Below are 21,553 nucleotides of genomic sequence, written 5' to 3'. Positions count from 1 at the left end.
AAAGAATTAAGCATATATTTGAGGATCTTTGGCCACCATTTTATTGATGCATTTCTGACAGGGTTTTCTCCATTCTGGAGGAAACTTGTGACTGAAAGAGGCGCATGCCTTGCTACGGGAGCTTGTAAGTCAGCACAAAGGACCCAGTGAAGCAGGCAGTTGCCATGAACAATGAAGGCAGTTACACAACCACGAAAAAGAAGTTTGTTGGTGAGGTAGACAGAGGGAACTCCAGAGTGCTCTGTCTTACCTTGGAGCTGTCCTGACCAGCAGGATCTGCAGGGCAGGGTGGGGAGGCATCTTACATGGTCAGTCTCAGAAAGGGAACCACAACATAGGGACCTTTAACCATTTCCTGCCCAGCTCCAGCCCCGCCCTTGGTGGACATACCTGTATTGACCATCCTGGTATCCTATTGGTCACCTTTTCCATGTGAAAAAAGGGGACCCCCCATGCTCTGTTAGTTTCCATTTGCAAGTTTCCTTGTTTGAAAACCACGCCGCTGCCCGAAGTGACGTCAGCAGAATAGGCCTCCATCTCCATCCTTCCAAGGTAGCTGCGGACCGGAAGCACATCACTGGAAGTGACGCAATGTTCCTGTTCCGCTGCCAATTTGCTCCTCCACCACAAGCAGAGTCCAGGAAAGCCGTACAACCAAGAATGCTGGAGGGAATTGCTGAGGCTGTCTGGACCAGCCTGGAAGATCTTCGGGGGCAAAACCAGGTATGGTACGGGGGGTGGGGGGAATGAAATAGCCAGCATCCTGACAGCTGGGGAGATGGTTGTATACCTCTCAGTAGGGTGAAACCTCAGGCAGGGGCCTGCTTGCCACAATGTGCTGCCCCTGACCCACGCTGCCCAAGGCTTCCTGAGCTGGATGGGAGGCTGGTCAGGGAGCCTCCTGCAAATAGCACAGAGACTGAAGAAAATAAAAAAACTGCTGCAGCTCCTGTGGGTCAGGAGGAAACACAATCAAACTGAGGCTGAAGGGATGACTGACATTTTTATAATGGTGGACAAATGTTTCCTGTTTCAGGTGGGAGGAGCATATATCTATCTCTCAGGTGCTGCCCTGGAAGACGATTAGAGAAAAAAACCTTTCTGGAAGGCAAGACCAAACTCGATCTCGTAGCCTGACCAAATAACTTCATGGACCCACTTGTCCTCTACCAGGGAGGTCCATGGATCCGCAAACCAGCAACGACATCTCCCCTCCCCAGGTACAGGTGAGGGCCCCCCTTAGCGCAGAGGCAGCCTTGTCCGCAGGTCTGGAAGAGCCCGTTCGTGGCTTGCCAGACCAGGTCCTCTTGGAACCTCTTGTGGAGGCCCTGACTTTTGATCCCTTGTCTTGAGACCCTGAGAGACGAGGCCACTTAGGTGCCGAGGAGAATGGCCCTAGTCTATGACGGGGCTCCTTGCCCTTGGTAGCCTGTGGAAGAAGAGTAGAGTACTCTTACCCCCTGTGAGACCCACAGTGACCGAAATTTTAGAGGGGCTGGGGGGATGGGAGGGGAACCTGGGGGTCCGACCATCCCAGGGAGGGGCCCACGTCCACCCCAAAACCCTCCAGGGGTAGTGAGGGAGACAGCTGCTTACCACACCCGGAACAGGGTAGGCACCGCTCCGGACAGGACACCGATCCATCGTAATGTGGGTGCTGTTGGTCAAGAGGAAACACTGCGACTCAGGCCAAAGCCAGTTCGTATTGCGTCCTCGTGAGACATTTGACTTGCAGGCCAGCCCCCGTCCAGTGGGGCTATGTCGTGGCTTACCTAGCGCAGAGCTGCGGTCTGCACGGGCTGGCTGGCTAGACTGGGGGGACCCTAAGGATCTATATTGTCTAGTTTGTCGCCCAGTCCGGCACTTAATTTTTTGTTCTCACAGAAACAAAGTAATAAAAAGAGGGAAAAAAAATTCCATTTAAAATGAAAAAATTGCCAGGACCAGAGATCCCAGCAAGGAACTAGGTCCTTACTCCTGACTAGGCAAAAAAAAAAAAACTGGAGTGCCTATAGCTGAGAGTGGGTGTATACCCCCTGGGGCTGCCCATAGGCGTAGTCAAGCTTTTTCCTGCCTAGTGTTCTATTCCTATAGGGGGCAGTATAATCCAATGGTTAAGAAGAATCAGGAGCTGTGTCCATCAACGAACGAAAGAGAATCATTTTCAGCCAATATGTTTTGGCGCATCTCTAGTCTTTACCAGAGCAAGCCTCTGTGCTCTGCCTAGCCGAGGCTTTTTCAACCAGGGTGCTTTCAGGACTCTTCAGGGGGACCTTGGCAACACTGCCTAAAAATTCCCCAAAAACTGTATACAGGTCAGCAGGTGGATGAAGCCTGCCTTTTAATTACAAAAAGCCACAAGTTTTCATTGGATATTACAACCTTCCAGCCTTCGGCGTCCTAACAACCAAATTGTGTCATTGGTAGATTTATTCATTTATTTTGAAGGAGGTCATTGGTTGAGAAGGACAACGTCAGGTGCCTGCACAGCATCCTTGTTGTCCCCTTCTTTGACCCTCTCCGTAATGCCTGGGTTTTCAGTTCTGACTAACCCTCCGACTAAACCCTCGTAGCCTTTCCAGCCAAGGAAGCTACCATCTTTGACCATCTTAATGTAGTTGCCATGGTGCTGCACGTGATCAGGTATGACAGTCATAGGATGGCTTGACCGTTTGTTAGAGAGCACAAGCAACGGTGACTTATCAGTATACCTTGAATATGTATTGGGAATTAAAGTGGTTGTAAAGCCTAAACATTTTTTACCTGCATTCCATGCATTAAAGTAAAAAAAGGTGTCAGCATCCCCCCCTTTTACTCACCTAACCCCCCATTCGATCCAGCGCCATGCATGTCTGCAGCTATTCTCTCCCCTCACTTCTGGGTCTCGCTGGCTTTGCTGGGGCACTGGCAGTACTGTCAATCAAAGAAAGTGATGAGGGAGCGGGCCGAGTCCCGCTCTCTGCCAATGGATGCAACAGGGGGGGGCTCGGGAGTGAGCACGCACGATTGCCCCTTATGGAAAGGGGAGAGACCAGGAGCTCCGGCGGGGGACATGAAAAGAGGAGGTTCACAGTCACTCTGTGCCATTCCATGGCACAGAGCAGGTAAGTATAGACATGTTTTTTTTTTTTTTTTTTTTTATTTACCTTTTAATCAATTGGTTTAGTCAAAAAGGTTTCCTTAAACCGGAGCTCCAACCAAAAAGGGGAAGCTCCGCTTGTACACCCCCCCCCCCCCTCCACTGCCATATTTTCCACTTTTTAGAAGGGGGGGGGGGGACAGGTACAGTGGTGATCGAAAGTTTGGGCACCCCAGGTAAAAAATCTTACCGTAAAATCCTTTTCTCTTAAGCTCATTGACAGACGTAGTCCTCGTTGATTAACAACAACTCGGGTTATACTGCCCTCTACAGGAGTAGGACTAGACAGGAAAGAAAACGTTCTGGCCACACCCTAGGGGCAGTCCCAGAGGGTATATCCTCTCACTTCCTGCTACAGCAAATCAGTTATGTCACAAAGCAGTGTTTAGAGAATTTAACCCAACCCAACTCAAAAACAGAGGGGCGGGTACTACGTCTGTCAATGAGCTTAAGAGAAAAGGATTTTACGGTAAGATTTTACAAAAATCAATTTTTCTCTGTCGCTCATTGACAGACGTAGTCCTCGTTGATTAATAACAACTCGGGACGTCCCAAAGCAGTGCCACAAATGAGGGGTGGGATAACAGAAATCAAAATCCAGAAGGCCCAACCGGAGCCAACCAGAAGCATCAAGGACTCATCGAGCAAAAAGATGAGACCCAAGTGAAAAAATCCAACAAACCCTCGAGGTAGACCAACGGTCTCCTCAAATTGCGGCCTGCAAAACCTTGCGGCCAAATGAGGCATCCGACGATGCCATCACATCAACTTTATAAAATTTTGTAAAGGTATGAACCGACGATCAAGTAATCGCCTTGAAAACCTGGACCCCTGACGCCTGATGGCGGTAGGCTCAGGAAGTACTGAGCGCCCGAATAGAGTGCGCCTTAACAGGGAACGGAGGATTCCGACCCTTACATAGAATAAGCCTGTACCACCATCTGTCTAATCCATTTGGAGATAGTCGCGGCAGACGCAGGCAACCCCTTTCTGGGGCCATCCGTGATCCCAAAAAGTGAATCCGTTTTACGGAACGATTCCATAGTCTTCAGGTATACCCTGATTGCCCGAACTACATCCAAGGAATGCAACGCACATTCCTGAGGATGATTGGGCTTAGGACACAAGGAAGGTAGCACAATATCTTCACTCAGATGAAAATCTGAAACCACCCTAGGAAGAAAGGATGGCTTCGGATGAAGAACTACCTTATCCCTATGAACCACTAGGTATGGGGAATGGCATGATAATGCAGCCAGTTCTGACACCCTGCGTGCAGAAGTGATAGCTACCAAGAAGGCCACCTTCTGGGATAATGTAAGCAAGGGAATCTCCCGGATCTTTTAAAAGGGAGGTTTCTGCAGAACCGACAAAACCAAATTAAGATCCCAGGGCGGTAAGGGCGCGCGCACTGGCGGAGCTAAGTGCCGCACCCCCTGGATGAAATTCTACACCAAGGAATGAGTAGCCAGCGACTTCTGAAAGAAGATTGCCAACGCTGAAAACCTAACCCTTGATAGTGCTCAAGGATAGTTTCTGCTCAACCCCCTTTTGCAGAAAAGCCAAAATTCGGGTCACCAAATAGGTACGTGGGGGAAATCCCAACGATTCACACCACGCAATATAAGTCTTCCATGTGCGATAATAGAATTTGCTAGAAGTCGCTTTCCTTGCTTTAATTAGAGTAGGAATAACTGAAGCGGACAACAGAACCTGGGTCTCAATGGCCAGGCCGTTAAAACCCGCGACTGTAAAGCACGATGGAAGATCGGTCCTTGAGACCGCAGATCCTCCCTGAGAAGAAGTCTCCAAGGAGCGTCTGCGACTAGCCTACCCAAGTCAGCGTACCCGGCTTGACGAGGCCAGCCCGGAATTACCAGTTCCCTCCACCTCTATCCTGCGGAGAAATCTCAGCAGTAATTTGAGAGGGGGGGGGGGGGGGGAAGACATACAGTAGCTGATACTTCCCCCTACAGGGCGCTCAGCGCGTCTGCTGCGTCCGCTAGAGGATCGCGGGCGCGAGCCCTGTTGAGCCAACCTGCCAACAGATCCATATCCGGGGTGCCCCAATGAAGGGACAGCTGGTGAAATACCTCTGGATGAAGAGACTATTCCTCTTGATCCAGAATCTGACGGCTGAAATAATCTGCCTGTCCACCCCCGTGATAAATATCGCGGAGAGAACTGGAACAACTGTTCCCCCAATAAAGAATGTTGGCCACTTCTATGGCCGCCAGGGCACTCTTGGTGCCCCTTGGTGATTGACATAAGTCATGACCGTGGCATAGTCCGATTGGATCCGAACCGGACTGCCCTGGAGCTGCTCGGTCCAGTAAATCAGACAAAGTCTGATCGCTCTCAGTTCCAACACCTTTATCGGTAACCTGGAATTTATCAGAAGAAATGACTTCCCCTGGCTGAGCATCGGAGACCGAAGCCACCAGACCAGAGCCTCCCTGGCCTGCTCGCTCAATCGGATCCGATTGTCCAGGGAATCGGGATTCCGATTTCATATGAGAAGAATCTCCTCTTTGGAGAATTTGGGTATGAGACTGGGCAAACGGTACTGCCTCTAAGGAGGCGACCATCAATCCCAGCCAGTTGACGGACAGCAACATCCGAATCATTGACTGAATCTTCTGGAGTTTCTCCGCCTGGAGAAACACTCTTGCCAAGGATGTATCCAAAATTAGGCCCAGATAGTTCAGTCTCCTGGTGGGAACCAGGGATGATCTTTGGGAAAAGCAAAGAAAACGCTGATGTCCTGCAAAGATGGGGATATGAAGATAGGCATCCTAAATGTCTATGGACGCCAGGAAATCCCCCTGATGCAGGGAGGCCACCACTGTATGGATGGACTCCATTTCTTCCAAGACCAGAATTGGACGCACCTAGCCCTTTTTCCTGGGCATTGTGAACAGGTTCGACTTCGACTAGAACTCTTCCAAGGAATGAGAACTACCACTGCTTGTTGCATCAAGCTGTTCCCCGCAAAGCTTTTTAAGCGACCCGGGGATGTCGAATATTGGAAGGGAAGAATCGCACCGGTGGAAGTGATCGAAACTCGATCTTGTATCCCGACCATATGACCTTGCGAACCCCTTTATCCGGGATTCTGGAAAGCCCTGGATCCGAAAACCGGTGAAGACGTCACCCCACCCTAGAGATGGGTGGGGCCCATTCTGTCAATCCAACGAGATAACAGTGGCTTTATTTAGTCTGGAAATCGGTGAGTCCACTATTGGTGGTACCGTCCATTTTTGTAATGAGGGATTCCTCAAAATGATAGCGCCTAGCAATGCGTTTGGAAATAGCAGAGGCTTGTTTACGGAAGACCCCATTTGGGCAAGGGAAACCCTTCACCATCTTGGTAGGTTTGCTAGTACCAAAAAAGGAATATGAGTCTCAGCTACCTCTGCCGGTGTAACCTCAAGATTCAAGGTTTCCCGGCAATGACCAGCTCAGAATCCGTATCTGAAGTATCAGATGACATAGGGGTAGGCGGGGGGGGTCGCTTTTCTTGACCCCCGTCCCTGACAGGCTACCTCCACCCGGGATACCAAAGACTCCAAAACTGCTGATAATGCATCATCACAAGTGGGGTACTGGAGGGTCCTGCGGCCACCCCGAGGGGATCAGGTGGGGATACATGAGTGGCAGGGTTCATGTAACAAGACGCTTGCCAGCAAACACAAAAAAATTAATTGCAAGAAAAAAAACATTTTTTCTTTTTTTTTTTTTTTTAAAACTTAGTCCCCCAGCGCAGTAGCGCCCCTCAGTCTACCTGCTTGGACCCCTCAGAAAGAGAGAGAGACCCCAAGGCTCACCTGATGCACAGAAGTTTCTTATCAACCTGCTTCCAGCACTGTCTGTTACAGACAGGAAGTCTTTGGCTTGCTTTCCCTGGGCCAAGGAGGCGGCTCCGCCCCTTTACACGCCTTCCAATTACTCCACGAGGTGTTTGGTCACCTCAAACATGGCCGCCCCCATGCTGGAGACACGAGGCTACGCCAATATGGCGGCCTCGTGCGATCTGCAGGAAAATGGCGGCGGCCTGTGTAGGATAGCGGCGGCTTGCAAGTGGCCTGCGGGATGTGTGCATTCGGCCTGTGCGGCCTGCGGAAGTGCCTCGGCCTGCGGGAGGCTGTGTGGCCTGTGGAAGTGACCGGCTTTCTGGAGGGATGGCGATCTGTGGCTGCAGTAACTCAGGCATAGGCATCGGCCTGTGTACACACTAGACAGGTAGGATACCTCTATACCTCAATAGTAATGCCTTTTAATAGTCTGCCACTGACTTCAGTCACCCTTACAGTCATATTGTGACTTTAGATAGTCAGCTCCCAAACCAAGCCTCCTGGTTTCTATTCACAAAAATCACACTCAAATTGGGGGATCTGTGACCTGTTATAGGATAGAGGGGAGACCCAGAAAACCGAGTGTCCGACCATCCCAGAGAGGGGCCCGCGTCCACCAACAACCCGACAGGGGGAGAGGGGGAACATTCTACTCACCATACCGGAACCAGGCGGGCGCCAACTCCTGACAGAACCCCTCTCCACCGGGGTGGGGGGGCTGTCGACCAATACAGACGCCGTGACTCTGTTGGTCATTGGCGTCCAGGCGAGACGTTTAACTCGCAGGGTCAGTCCCCGTCCAGTGGGACTATGTCGCGGCCGACCCAGCGCGGAGCTATGGCCTGCACGCGCTCGTAGGCTGAACTGGGGTGACCACTGGATCTCAACATCCAGCCCATCGCCCAGTTTCAGCGTACTTGCTTGAAGATCTCACAGGAACACTGGAGAAAAAAAGCTGTCTAAAAAAAGTATTTCTAAAAAAAAAAAAAAAATCTTGCCAGGACCGAAGATCCTAGCAAGGAATCTAGGTCCTTACTCCTAACTAGACAGAAAAAAACTGATTTGCTGTAGCAGGAAGTGAGAGGATATACCCTCTGGGACTGCCCCTAGGGTGTGGCCAGAACGTTTTCTTTCCTGTCTAGTCCTACTCCTGTAGAGGGCAGTATAACCGAGTTGTTATTAATCAACGAGGACTACGTCTGTCAATGAGCGACAGAGAAAAATTTGTATTAATGTGCATAAAGAAGCCAAGGAAAGATGGAAAAATCTCCAAAAGGCATCAAATTACAGATTAGACATTCTTATAATATGTCAACAAAAGTTAGTTTTTTTTTCCATCATTTACACTTTCAAAATAACAGAAAACAAAAAAATGGCGTCCGTGGATTTCGAGGTGTGTTTAGGATCATTATCCATTTGTAGAAGTCAAATGGTAACTTGATGCCATCTGTGAAAAAGCTGAAGTTAAAGAGAGGATGGCTTCTACAAATGGATAATGATCCTAAACACACCTCGAAATCCACGGGGGATTACATCAAGAGGTGTAAACTGAAGGTTTTGCCATGGCCTTCACAATCTCCTCAATCTCAACATAATTGAAAATCTATGGATAGACCTTAAAAGAGCAGTGTGTGACAGACAGACCAGAAATCTCAAAGAACTGGAAGACTTTTAGTAAGGAAGAATGGGCAAAGATACCTCAAACAAGAATTGAAAGACTCTTGGCTGGCTAGAAAAAGCGTTTACAAGCTGTGATACTTGCCAAAGGGGGCAGTACAAGATATTAACTCTGCAGGGTGCCCAAACTTTTGCAGACGCCATTTTTTTGTTTTCTGTTATTTTGAAAGTGTAAATGAAGGAAATAAAATCTAACTTTTGTTGACATATTATAAGAATGTCTAATCTGTAATTTGATGCCTTTTGGAGATTTTTTCCATCTTTCCTTGGCTTCTTTATGCACATTAATACACATTTTTACCAGGGGTGCCCAAACTTTTGATCACCACTGTACCTGGTTTTGACAGATACCAGCTCCCACTCCCAGGTAAGATCGTTGCAGCAATCTCCAAACATTTCTGACCCCTCCTCCTCCCTCTCACTGCCTTCTGGGACACACATAGGTCTCAGAAGAAGGCGGGACTATTCAAAAAGTGTAGCGTGACTTGCACATGCGCAGTAGGAAACCAGCTGTGAAGCCTGAAGGCTTCACTGCCAGTGTCCCTTATTTACAATGCAGGCGCCTCAACCCGAACCGGTTTGACCAATCAGCTCGGGGTGCTGACATCCTGGGATCCCTGGACAGGTATTTTTTCCCCCCATTCTAGAGCTCATCTTTAAGCTTTGATGGGACTTCCATGTTTGCAACTAACACCTGTATTTTTAAATACGAGAGTGTTGGCTATTCCTTAGATTTTGGATTCACACAGCACCACTGTTACCCAAGCACCCTTCTATACTATGGTTGACAGTGCAGGACGGGAAATGTATGTGTTAGGTTCCAATTGCTGTCTGTTTCCCCACTGGAGAGGGTTACCACTGTCAATGAAACAAAAAGGGAGGGGAAAGCAAAAATGCTGGAGCTCCACTTTAAACACCCCTACCAAAAAATTAAAAGTCAGCAACTACAAATATTGTAGCTGCTGGCTTTTACTATTAGGGCACATACCTGTACAGGGATCCCGTGATGTCCTCATCCAAGCCGATTCTTGAATTGGCATTCGGGTGCTGGGGCCACCATCTTGGGTAAGGGAAACCAGCAGGGAAGCTTTGCGGCTTTACAGCCGGTTTTCTACTGCGCATATTACGCTGCCTCATTGGGCCTGCTGCCACTGCATATGTTCCGGTGGAACTGTCCGATGGGAATTTCCATCACTCAAGGAAGCTTTCTCCTCATTTCCTATTGCATTTACAGGACAGGTTTTAAAGGGAAATCTCCCAAGCGAAAGCAAAAACCAGAGAGTTGTTTTAACCCTTCCCTACTCTATCCAAGATGAAGAGCTACATACACTCATTTTTTACGGCAAATTTCCACTTACCTGGGTCTCTTAATGCATTCTATGGGCTTTGGTGCTTGTATGATATGTTCATTGAACTTTGGCTTCAGGTCTGCCAATTCTTTCTTCTCTGATGTTTTCACCTCTGGTTTTACAGGTTCTGGGGGTTTCTCATTACTGTGGAGCCCCTTAGTACAGCCCTGCAATTATCCACAAAAACTTCATTAAAAATGATCATTTATTTTATTATGTACTTCTATAGCGCCGTTATTTACACAGCCCTACCATGGCAGAATTTAACTATCTGAGCACCAGAAACTAAAAAGAAAAAAATATCACTATTTAAAATGGTTTTAAAGGCAGAAGGTTTTTGTTTTATTTTAATACACTCTCTGTAGTAAGGAAAAAAATACATTATATATATATATATATATATATATATATTATTTCTGTGAGCAGCTCCCACCCGCCAGTCCCCCAAATAATTGCCTGAGCCTGATATGGATTCAACGCTGTGCCCGGGAGCAGCAGCTCTCTCCTCTCTCACCTCACTGGACATGGAGGCAGAAGCACCTATTGCTGTCAATAAAAACATGTAACGGGAGAGCGGGGGGTGGGGCCAAGCTATGCTATGTGTATCAATAGATGGGACGAAACACAGGAGTGCCTTCATAGAAAGCAGTTTGCTATGTGGGGGCACTGAGAAGAGAGGAGGAGCTGAGTACAGGCAGGAACCCCTATGTTTTTTTATTTTTATAATATATATTATATATCTCCTTTAGGCCCCGTTCACACTGGGGCGATCCGACTTCCAGGGGCGACCTCCGAGGTCGCGGTGCGAGCAGCGCGGCGCGACCTCGGAGCGGCCGCCATGGACTTCATAACATTGAAGTCTAAGACGGTCGCTCCGGGTCGCCCCAAAGAAGCTCCGGACCCTTTTTCTAAGTCGGAGCGACTTGTGTCGCTCCTATTAGAACGGGTCCGCAGCTTCCCTATGGAAGGCGACCTACGGCAACCAGGTCGCCTCACAGGTCGCCCCAGTGTGAACGGGGACTTAGAATTACAAATTAATTTTAAATTTTCAAAGCAAACTCGCCATCCATCCATGTCCCATTATTTATTTTGTTGAGCAATCACTTTGAAAAACATCCTCCAAGCATTTCTAGCCATGATCCTCTTGAGTAAGGGCACATGATTCATTTAGTTTTATTTCCTAGAGTCTATCTGCGCTTAACTCAGGCATGCAGACAGGAGGGTGTGCTTAGCTGAGAAAGCTCCTCTTCCCCTCATCCCGATGGGAAAAAAAAATGCCCATAAAGACTCCTAGGGTATAGGTTATCATTCTGGCCTGGGTCAGAAACCAGGAAGCATCTGAAGAAATGTAAAAAAGTTTTAAGTAAATAGAATACACCTTATTATGCAATTACTAAAGCTAGCAGCAAAATGATTAAAATCATTGTTGATTAGGAGAGTAAAGTTCTGCTTTAACTTAACCACTCAGCAACTGCCCACCCGCAATGTACTGCGAACAAATGGCCACTGTAGGCAAAGCGATATACCCATACATCACTGTCTACTTCTGGGTTTAGGGTGCGTGCATTTGCGCCCCCCGCCCACTGTGATTGTACAAAGCAGGAGCCTTCCAGCAAGTCCCAGCCAATGATTTACAGCCAGGACCTGCTGATTGGCAGTTTAAAATGACAGCCCAGAGCTCTGTGTTGCCAATCAACACAGGGCTCTGTACAGAGGGAACAATTTCCCCATTTCTCATCCATGAAATACAAGGATGGTAAACTAAGTGATTAGCAAAAGCAGCACACTTTACACACATTACACATAATTAGGCACATATTTAACCCCTTCAGCGCCCTAGATATTAACTCCTTCCCAGCCAATATCATTAGTAGTGACAGTGTATGATCTCTAATCACTGTATTAATGTCACTGGTGAGGTCAGTGGCAGTTAGTAAGTTCCCTCCAGTGTCAGATTGACCACCGCACTATAACAGTCTAGTATCACAAGTCGTTGATCCCTGCCATTATTAGTATAAAAAAATAATACATTTACGGTATATATATATATATATATATATATATATATATATATATATATATATATATATATATATATATATTACACATACATATATATATACACACACACCATAGTTTGTAGGTGCTATAACTTTCACGCAAAGTCAATCAATATACACTTAAAGGAATTTTTTTTTTCTTTTTTTCCTCCCCCCTAAAAACATGTAGCAGCATTTATTTTGGCCAAAATTTATGAAGATAAAAATGATTTTTGTTATTGGATATTTATACGGAGATTAAATTACACACAGGTGGACTATTTACCAATTAGGGGACTTCTGAAGGCAAATTGGTTCCACTAGATTTTAGTTAGGGGTATCAGACTAAAGGGGGCTTAAAAAAAAAAAAAAAAATGCATGCCACACTTTTCAGATACTGATCATTTTCCTTCTACTTCACAATTCTGTGCCACTTTGTGTTGGTCGATCACATAAAATCCCAATAAATACATTTATGTTTTTGGTTGTAACATGACAAAATGTGGAAAATTTCAAGGGGTATGAATACTTTTTCAAGGCACTGTAAAATGTATTTTTTTTAAATGCATGCAGTGTAAGCACCTAAATTAGACTTGCCATCAGCCTCTTGCAGTCCCTTTATAGCAGGGCTCAGGCTAGTAGAGGGAGAAACACCCCACACTTGTTTATATAGAGGGGCAGTACATTTAAATCTATATAATCTTTAGGGTTTGAAGAAACTTGGTACTAAAGGAACTTGGAATGAACTGGTGATGTAGCCTTCCCAGTGGGCAACGGGAAGGCACTAGCTAGGCTGCTAGGTCACCAGTTTTTATAAATAACATAACTTCACATATAACAATGGGGGCAATTCACTAAAAGGTTATCGCATGAAATAGGACAGTCACATGACCACTTAAAACATGCCATAAAGGAAAATGTCAATTCACTTTCGCTCGTATGCGATATTTAGCAGAAACACTAAAAACGATTGTTAAACACCACATAAAAAAGGCAATAACGTTACTTCACTAAAGGAAATAAATGCATGCGGTAATAAAGTACTGGTCAAAGCTTGTGATAACTATGCGGTAACTAAGGCAATGGTCAGACCCCCCCATTGATTAGTTTAAAAAAGAGGCGGGAAAGTGAAAGCTGGAGAACTTTAATGAGGAGCTGTTTCCGAAAGCTGGCAGACGGCATATCAAATAGGATGGAGCCCTTTGAATCCAGTCTTATGGAATTTGAAGGAGGAAGAGGGAAAGGAGGTTTCAAATGGTCCTTTTAAGGCACAGGTGTCAAACACAAGGCCCGCGGGCCGAATGCGGCCCCCCAGGCCATTTCATGAGGCCCTCGCACCTCTCCTGCAGCACCCTCCTTGTCTCTGCCACCACCTTGTCTCAGTAGTCGGCAGCAGAGAGGACAGAACTCCTTTGCCAGATCCAGCGCTTCTCTGTGCAGCTGCAGAAAGGCTCCTTGTTGCCCACCCCCCCTTCTCAGCCGCAACACCACCTTGTATCTGCCTCCTCTAGTCTCAGCATTCAGCAGACTTTGGAAGCTGACTCCAGCCCTCCTCTGGTCCTCCTCCAGACCCTGTACTTTCTTCTTCCCAGATCCACCTGCATCTTCTTCCTGGCAGCAGGGGGGTGCATTGTGATGTGAGGAAGGGTGGGTGACTCTTGACTTCTGATGGTGGGGGTGGGGCTCTTGACATCTCGTGCAAGGGGGCGTGGGGTGCTCTGGACATCTAATCTTACAGATATAACTGGCCCTTTGAGGACAACCATAATGCTGATGTGGCCCCCAATGAAACTGAGTTTGACACCCCTGTTTTAAGGGAAAGAGCCATCAAAGGAGCGCACACTGTTGGATCGATGCTGATACCATGCAGAAGTTCAGAGTATCGAAGCCACTTCTCATGGATCTCTATACCCAACTCATAGGGTTTATGGGAGATGCTTGGGATAACTTACCGCACGGTTTTATGCGGTATTTAACCACTTCCCGCGAATTGACGTACCTGTACGTTGGCTCGGAGAAGTGGTTGTACCGGGATGATATGCAGCTGCAGGCATCTTCCTGGTACTGTTCTTTAGAGCCAGCGGTGGACTTTCAGAAGAAAACAGCCGATGCAACTCAGGAGCCACTCAGCCAAGCGAACGGGAGGCAACCAGCCGGCGGATTCAGCTTTGATTAGGTTTCCGATGTAGTAACCCAGAAGCAACGTCATGAAGTTACTTGCGGTTTACTGGGTGGCTAACGGCGTCGAATTGAAAAAAAACTGTCAGTATTCAAAAATGACAATTTCAGCATTTTGAAGGCAGTGGAGGGGTCTGGGATTTTAGACCCCTGATCCCTCTATAAAGAGTACCTTTCACTGCCTATTACTGTCACAAGGGATGTTTACATCCCTTGTGACAGCAATAAAAGTGATCAGTTTTGTTTTTTTGTTTTTTTTTTTTATTTTTTTTTTATTAAAAACAGTGCTAAAAATAAAAAAAAATTAATAAAATAGGAAAACATTGTGAGCTCGCGCACGAAAGAAAATGCATACGTAAGTAACGCCCGCAAATGAAAACTGTGTTCAAACCACACATGTGAGTTATTGCCAGAGCGAGAGCAATTATTCTGAAAAAAGACCTACTCTTAAACTCTAAACTGGTAACCGTTAAAAAAAAATGTTAAAGATTTCGCCAATGGAGATTTTAAAATACCGTTGTTTGTCACCATTCCATGAGTGTGCGCGATTTTAAACCGTAACATGTTAGGTATCTATTTACTCGGTGTGACATCATCTTTCACAATATACAAAAAAATTGGGCTAACTTTACGGTTTATTTATTTATTTATTTTTTAAATGCAGTTAAATTTATTTTTTCCCCAAAAAACTGCATTTGAAAGATTGCTGCGCAAATACCGCGAGACAAAAAATATTGCAACAACACCCATTTTAGTCTCCAAAGTGTTCGCTAAAATATATATATATATATATATATATATATATATAAATAATGTTCTAAGGTTTTCTAAGTAAATTAGAAATTAGGGGGTAAATTAGAAATTAGGGGGTTCTAAGTAAATTTCTAGCTAAAAATACTGATTTTTAACTTGTAAATGTGTCCGAAATAGGTTTGGTCCTTAAGTGGTTAAGGGATACTTCAGACAGATAAAGTATGCGAGTTTCATCATTAATTGCACATATTTTTTCCTGGGAACATGTGCGTTATTTTACCGCATACTCTGATGCTGTAAAATATTGCTTAGTGAATTAGGCCCAATAAAAGTGATTACTGTTCAGCAGGCAGAGCTCCATACTAATGTACTTTTTTCCAGTTTCGGGAGGGGGGGTGGGGAGCTATAAATATCCACTTGCTAGAATGCAGACACAGCCAAGAATGAATGCTACGATAAAAGACCTAAGATCCTGCATGAGTGGGAAAAGTATGTGCATAGAAGAAAATGTGGGATGTTTTCAAAAGACAGCAAATACCGTGCACTTACCACAATACTGAGGAAATCTGAGAAATCTGTCGTCCTCCTCTTACAGCATGACCAGCCCTGTGTACAGGAAGACAAACATGTCACAACACAGTCCCATTCCATCATATTCCACTATGGATGGATCACGTTCTAATATACGTACCTTCAGAGCATCATGAAACACCGGCACACCGGGGTGGTATGTACAGGAGTCTGCAACACAGAATAATGATATGTCATCAGCACAGTGCAGGGAAGAATGAATATATATATATTAAAGCTACACAATTGTTTAAAAATAGCGATCTCGATTTAACCCCCCTCATGATCTTAATCTGGCATTTCCACGATTCATGTTAAAGTGCAGAGCCGTTGTCTGCTCAGAGCTGTCAGAAACTTACCGTAAAATCCTTTTCTCTGAAGTTCGACAGACGCAGCTCCATCTCTTCAGAGACCATTGGGTTATGCTCCTCAAATCAGGAATAGGCACTAGGCAGGAAAAAAGTGTAACCACACCTATGGGGCTGTCCCTGCAGGCATAACCCGACACACTCTGCTATCAGCATTCACTTTAGTTGCAAGCAGGGTTTAGAATACAAAAAACCCCAATCACTCAGAAGTAGTGGGGCGGGTGCTGCGTCTGTCGATGAACTTCAGAGAAAAGGATTTTACGGTAAGTTCTTACAAAAATCCAGTTTTCTCTATCGTTCATTGACAGCCACAGCTCCATCTCTTCAGAGACCATAGGGATGTCCCAAAGCAGTATATTCATGGAGAGGTGGGAAGACAACACAAAGAAGTCATAAATCCCCAAAGGCTAAAATCTTGGTAACATGGAGCTCAACCAGGAACAACTGGAGCTCACCTTGAAAAAAAACATACACCCTCAAAGAGAAACAAAAAAGATTCTTTTTAAACAGCAGCCTGCAAAACCTTGCGGCCAAAAGGAAGCATCCGAAGATGACAACACATCAAATTTTTGGAGTTTTGTGAACGTATGCACAGACGACCTAGTTGCCACCTTGCAAACTTGCAGCACTGACGCCTGATGGCGAAAAGCCCAAGAAGCACTCAGCGCTCTAGTAGAAAGCGCCTTCACTGAGAAAGGAGGAACCTGACCCTTCAGTGAATAAGCCTGAACTACCCTCTGCCTGATCCACCTGGATATGGTCGCAGCAGACGCAGCAAATCCTTTACGAGGTCCTTCGGTAAGGACAAAAAGAGCATCTGACTTTCTAAAAAGACTCAGTGGCCTCCAGGTAAACCCCGATTGCCTGAACCACATTCAAAGAATGCAAGGCAAATTCCTTTAAATGTTTGGGCTTAGGACAGAGTGAAGACAGCACAATGTCTTCATTCAGATGAAAATCAGAAACCCCCTTAGAAAGAAACAACTGATTATGTCGAAGTACCACTTTATCTCTGTGTACCACCAGATAAGGTGAGTGGCATGACAACGCCGCCAATTCAGATACTCTGCGAGCAGAAGTGATAGCCACCAAGAAGGCAACCTTCTGAGATAACGAGAACAAAAAAAAAATCAAGTTCCCCACTGGGTGGGACTAGAATGACCTACAGTAGAAGTCAAAAGATATTGTAAGGGTAATATAAAAAATACATATTTAACGTTTAAAATGTGAGAAAAATTGAAACATAATAGTAAAGCAACACAAAGAAAAAGAAAAATCTTGTTTTTGACATGGCAAAGTTATGATACACATACATTATGTATAGAATACAGTGGCTCACAAATGGAAAAATGTAAGACAAGGCAAAAAAAACAACGCTTTTCGGAATGAATGATATTCCTTCTTCAGGGGTAGTATACGTCTTGTAATCATATATTAGAAGCCAATGGAAACATACTTAACTGCCAGATATTAAAACCAAGGACCAGATAGTTGGCAGCAGCGAGAAATGAACATGCAGGAAGAGATTATCCCAGGGTTCCTCCAACAAGATCCATAAAAGGCCCAAACAGGATCAGCATATGGGAATAGGCAAGACTGGATTTAAAAGTCTATTAGGTCCAAGAAATAGGGGTATAAAGTCTTCATATTGTATGCTTACAGCCACAGACCTCTCACACAGCCGCATCCCTCACTGAGTAACCCAGGATGCGGCTGTGTCAGAGGTCTGTGGCTGTAGGCATACAATATGAAGCCTTTATACCCCTATTCCGTGGACTCCCATCTTGGACCTAATAGACTTTTAAAACCAGTCTTACCCATTCCCATATGCTGATCCTGTTTGGGCCTTTTCTGGATCTTGTTGGAGGACCTGCTGTTTTTGGGAGGAACCCTGGGATAATCTCTTCCTGCGTGTTCATTTCTCGCTGCTGCCAACTATCCAGTCCTTGGTTTTAATATCTGGCTGTTAAGTATATTTCCATTGGCTTCTATTTTGTGATTACAGGACGTATGCTACCCCTGAAGAAGGAATATCATCTATTCCGAAACGTGTTTTTTTTTTCACCTTGTCTTACATTTTTCAATTTGTGAGCCACTGTATTCTATACATGGATTATGTATGTGTATCATAACGTTGCCATGTCAACAACCAGATTGTTATTTTTCTTTGTGTTGCTTTGCTATTATGTTTCAATTTTTCTGACATTTTAAACAATTTATTCAATAAAATATATATTTTTTATATTACCCTTACATACCTACCTTTTGACTTCTACTGTAGGTCGTTATAGTTCCACCCAGAGGGGAACTTGCTTTTTTTTGGTCTTGCACATTAGGGATGAGACCTACTTCTTAATTAAAACCCTCATTCCCCCCTTCCCCCTTTTTTTTTCTTCTGAGATAACAAAAGCATAGAAATCTCCCGAATGTTCTCAAAGGAGGCTTTTGAAGAACAGACAACACCAAATTGAGATCCCACTGCGGTAACAGGGGACCCTGTATGAAGGTACGAATCAAGGCACGCGTAGCTAATGGTCGTTGGAAATATATAGCCAAAGCCGACACTTGGCCTTTGATAGTGCCCAAAGCCAACCGCTGTTCAACCCCTTTCTGCAGGAAGGCCAAAACCCTAGCGAACGAAAACAAGCGAGGGTGCACCTTCAATGATTCACACCATGAAATGTACGATTTCCACATACGATGATAGATCTTCCTGGGAGTCGACTTCCTAGCCTTCAAAAGCGTAGGAATCACAGACTCAGAAAGACCTCTAGCTCTTAACACCTGGCTTTCAACAACCATGCTGTTAAAGCCATGGACTGTAAAGCAGGATGGAAGATCGGGCCTTGAGACAGCAGATCTTCACTGAGAGGAAGTCTCCAAGGAGCATTGGCGGCCAACCTTACCAGGTCTACGTACCAAGACCGGCGAGGCCAGTCTGGAGCCACCGGAATGCCTTCCCCCTCTATCCTGTGGAGAAGCCTCGGCAGAAGTTTCAAAGAAGTGAAGGCATAAATCAGTCGGCACCGACCCAAAGGAGCCACCAGAGTCTGTGGCGTCGGCCAGAGGATCGCAAGACTTTGCTACAAACCTCTGAACCTTCTTGTTGAGACGAGAAGCAAACAGATCGACCTCAGATGTCCCCCACCGAACACACAAGAGATGAAACACTTCCGGGTGTAAGGACCACTCCCCTTGATCCAACACCTGACGACTCAGGTAATCCGCCTGCCAGTTCTCCACACCTGGAATGTGCACAGCAGAGAGGGCTGGAACAAACCTTTCCGCCCAAACCAGAATCTCGGCCACTTCCTTTGCTGCCAATACACTCTTGGTGCCCCCCTGGTGATTGATGTAAGCCACAGCCGTGGCATTGTCCGATTGAATTCAAACCAGACAATCTTGCAAACGAGACGTCCAATGGCTCAGACAAAGCTTTATTGCTCTGAGCTCGCAGTTTTGACTCTTCCACTGTCCAGGAACCCTGGGCACAGAGCTTCCCCAGCATCCCATCCAGGCCTAACAGGCTAGCGTCCGTGGTTACCACTGTCCAAAAAAACGGGAGGTAGGACTTGCCCCGGCATAGTGCTGGAGACTGAATCCACCACAACAGAGCAGACTGTGTTGTGGCTCAACCTAATTGCCCCCTGCAATTTTGGCAGCTTTGTTTTTGGGGAAAAAAATTTCTCTATTAACCACTTCCCGCCCGCCCTATAGGCAAATGACGGTGGGAATGTGGTTGTATTATCCTGACCGGACGTCATATGACGGCGGCAGAGCGGCGATCGGTAATGTGAGGAGTCAGTCTGACTCCCTGCACCTCCGATCTCGGTAAAGAGCCTACTGACGTAGGCTCTTTACCATGTGACCAGCCGTGTCCAATCACGGCTGGTCACATAGTAAACAGGAAGAGCCGTTGATCGGCTTTCCTTAGTTCGTGCCTGACAGGCACGAGTAAAGGAGCACCGATCGGCGGCTCCCCTGACAGGGGGGGGGGGGGGTCGGCACTGGTAATCAGATCATTGATTACCAGTGCAGACCCTCGGTGGGGGGGGGGTGCCACTAGAACCACCAGGGATGCCCACCCATGACCCCAGGGATGCCCACCCATGACCCCAGGGAGCCCCCCATTGCCCTCCCCATCAGTGCCCTCCCTATCAGTGCTGCCCACCAGTGCCCATCATTGCCATCTATCAGTGTCGCCCACCAGTGCCCATTATTGCCCACCCGTGCCCATTAGTGCTGCTCATCAGTGCCAATCAGTGCCGCCTATCAGTGCCCACCAGTGCCACCTATCAGTGCCCACCAATGCTGCATATCAGTGCCACATATCAGTGCCTGTCAGTGCAGTCTCATCAGTGCTCATCGTGCAGGAAAAACACTTATTTACAAAATTGAACAACAAACAAAAAAAACTTTTTTTTTTTTTCAAACTTTTCGGTATTTTTTTATTTGTTTAGCAAAAAGGAAAAAAACCCAGAGGTGATCAAATACCACCAAAAGAAAGCTCTATTTGTGGGGGGAAAATTACATAAATTTGGTGTAGGTACAGTGTTGCATGACCGCGCAATTATCATTCAAAATGCAACAGCGCTAAAAGGGGAAAATTGGCCTGGGCAGGTAGGGGGTGAAAGTGCCCGGTATTGAAGTGGTTAAAGCCAAGACCGAAGTCCCAGCAGAGAGCTAGGTCCTATTCCTAAAACTAGGCAGAAACAAACTGATTGCTGATAGCAGAGTGTGTGGGGTTATGCCTGCAGGCAAGGTTAAACATTTTTCCTGCCTAGTGCCTATTCCTGATTGGAGGAGCATAGCCCAATGGTCTCTGAAGAGATGGAGCTGCATCTGTCTGAGAGAAAAAAATAGCAGCTGGCAAATGTTTATCAACATTGGTCAGCACTGAGTGATAAAAAGAAACATTGTATCATTTGGCTCTTTTAGATCAAAGGGATGAACATCTTCTGCAAATTAGGTCAGTTTAACCTCTGAAAGACTAGGCTTTTTTCTGACACTTATTGCTTAAAAGTTAAAAATCAGTATTTGTTGCTTGAAAATTACTTAGAACCCCCAAACATTTATATATATATATATTTTTTTTTTAGCATAGACCGTAGAGCAGTGATGGTTAACCTTGGCACCCCAGATGTTTTGGAACTACATTTCCGATGATACTTATGCACTCTGCGGTGTAGTTGAACATCATGGGAAATGTAGTTCCAAAACATCTAGGGTGCCAAGGTTCGCCATCTTTGCCCTAGAGAATAAAATGGTGCTTGTTGCAATATTTTATGTCACATTGTATTTGCGCAGCGGTCTTTCAAACTCAATTGTTTTGGAAAAAATACACTTCAATTAATTTAAAAAAAAAAGAATTAAAGTTAGCCCAATTTTTTGAAGAATGGGAAAGATGTTACATGGCTTGCTATTCCTGGTGAAGGATCTTAATGGATCCGAAACGATTGACATTGTTATTTTGATGTCTCCTTTGTGAGTATTTTACTCTCCTAATAAATATACAAGGTGCTGCAGATTGGTTCTTTTTGGATATAGAGAGATTATATATATATATATATATATATATATATATATATATATATATATATACATATACACACACACATACATACAT

At 45.7% G+C, this 21,553-nt stretch overlaps 1 protein-coding gene across 1 annotated transcript in view; it reads right to left on the bottom strand.

Moving 5' to 3' along the window:
- The window catches only part of CHORDC1 (cysteine and histidine rich domain containing 1), a 75,489-nt gene that overhangs the window by 46,351 nt on the left and 7,585 nt on the right, over positions 1-21,553 (bottom strand). The window contains exons 2-4 of the mRNA XM_082247318.1: positions 15,681-15,730; positions 15,539-15,595; positions 10,029-10,186 (exon numbers count right to left, since the gene is read on the bottom strand). Of these exons, the coding sequence (XP_082103444.1) occupies positions 10,029-10,186; positions 15,539-15,595; positions 15,681-15,730 (265 nt within the window). The remainder of the gene's footprint in view (positions 1-10,028; positions 10,187-15,538; positions 15,596-15,680; positions 15,731-21,553) is intronic.

Source organism: Pelophylax lessonae, assembly GCF_965119305.1.
Source record: "Pelophylax lessonae genome assembly, chromosome: 2".
Lineage (NCBI taxonomy): Eukaryota > Metazoa > Chordata > Amphibia > Anura > Ranidae > Pelophylax > Pelophylax lessonae.
The sequence above is the reverse complement of the archived record's forward strand: the minus strand, read 5'-3'. Positions and strand labels throughout refer to the sequence as shown.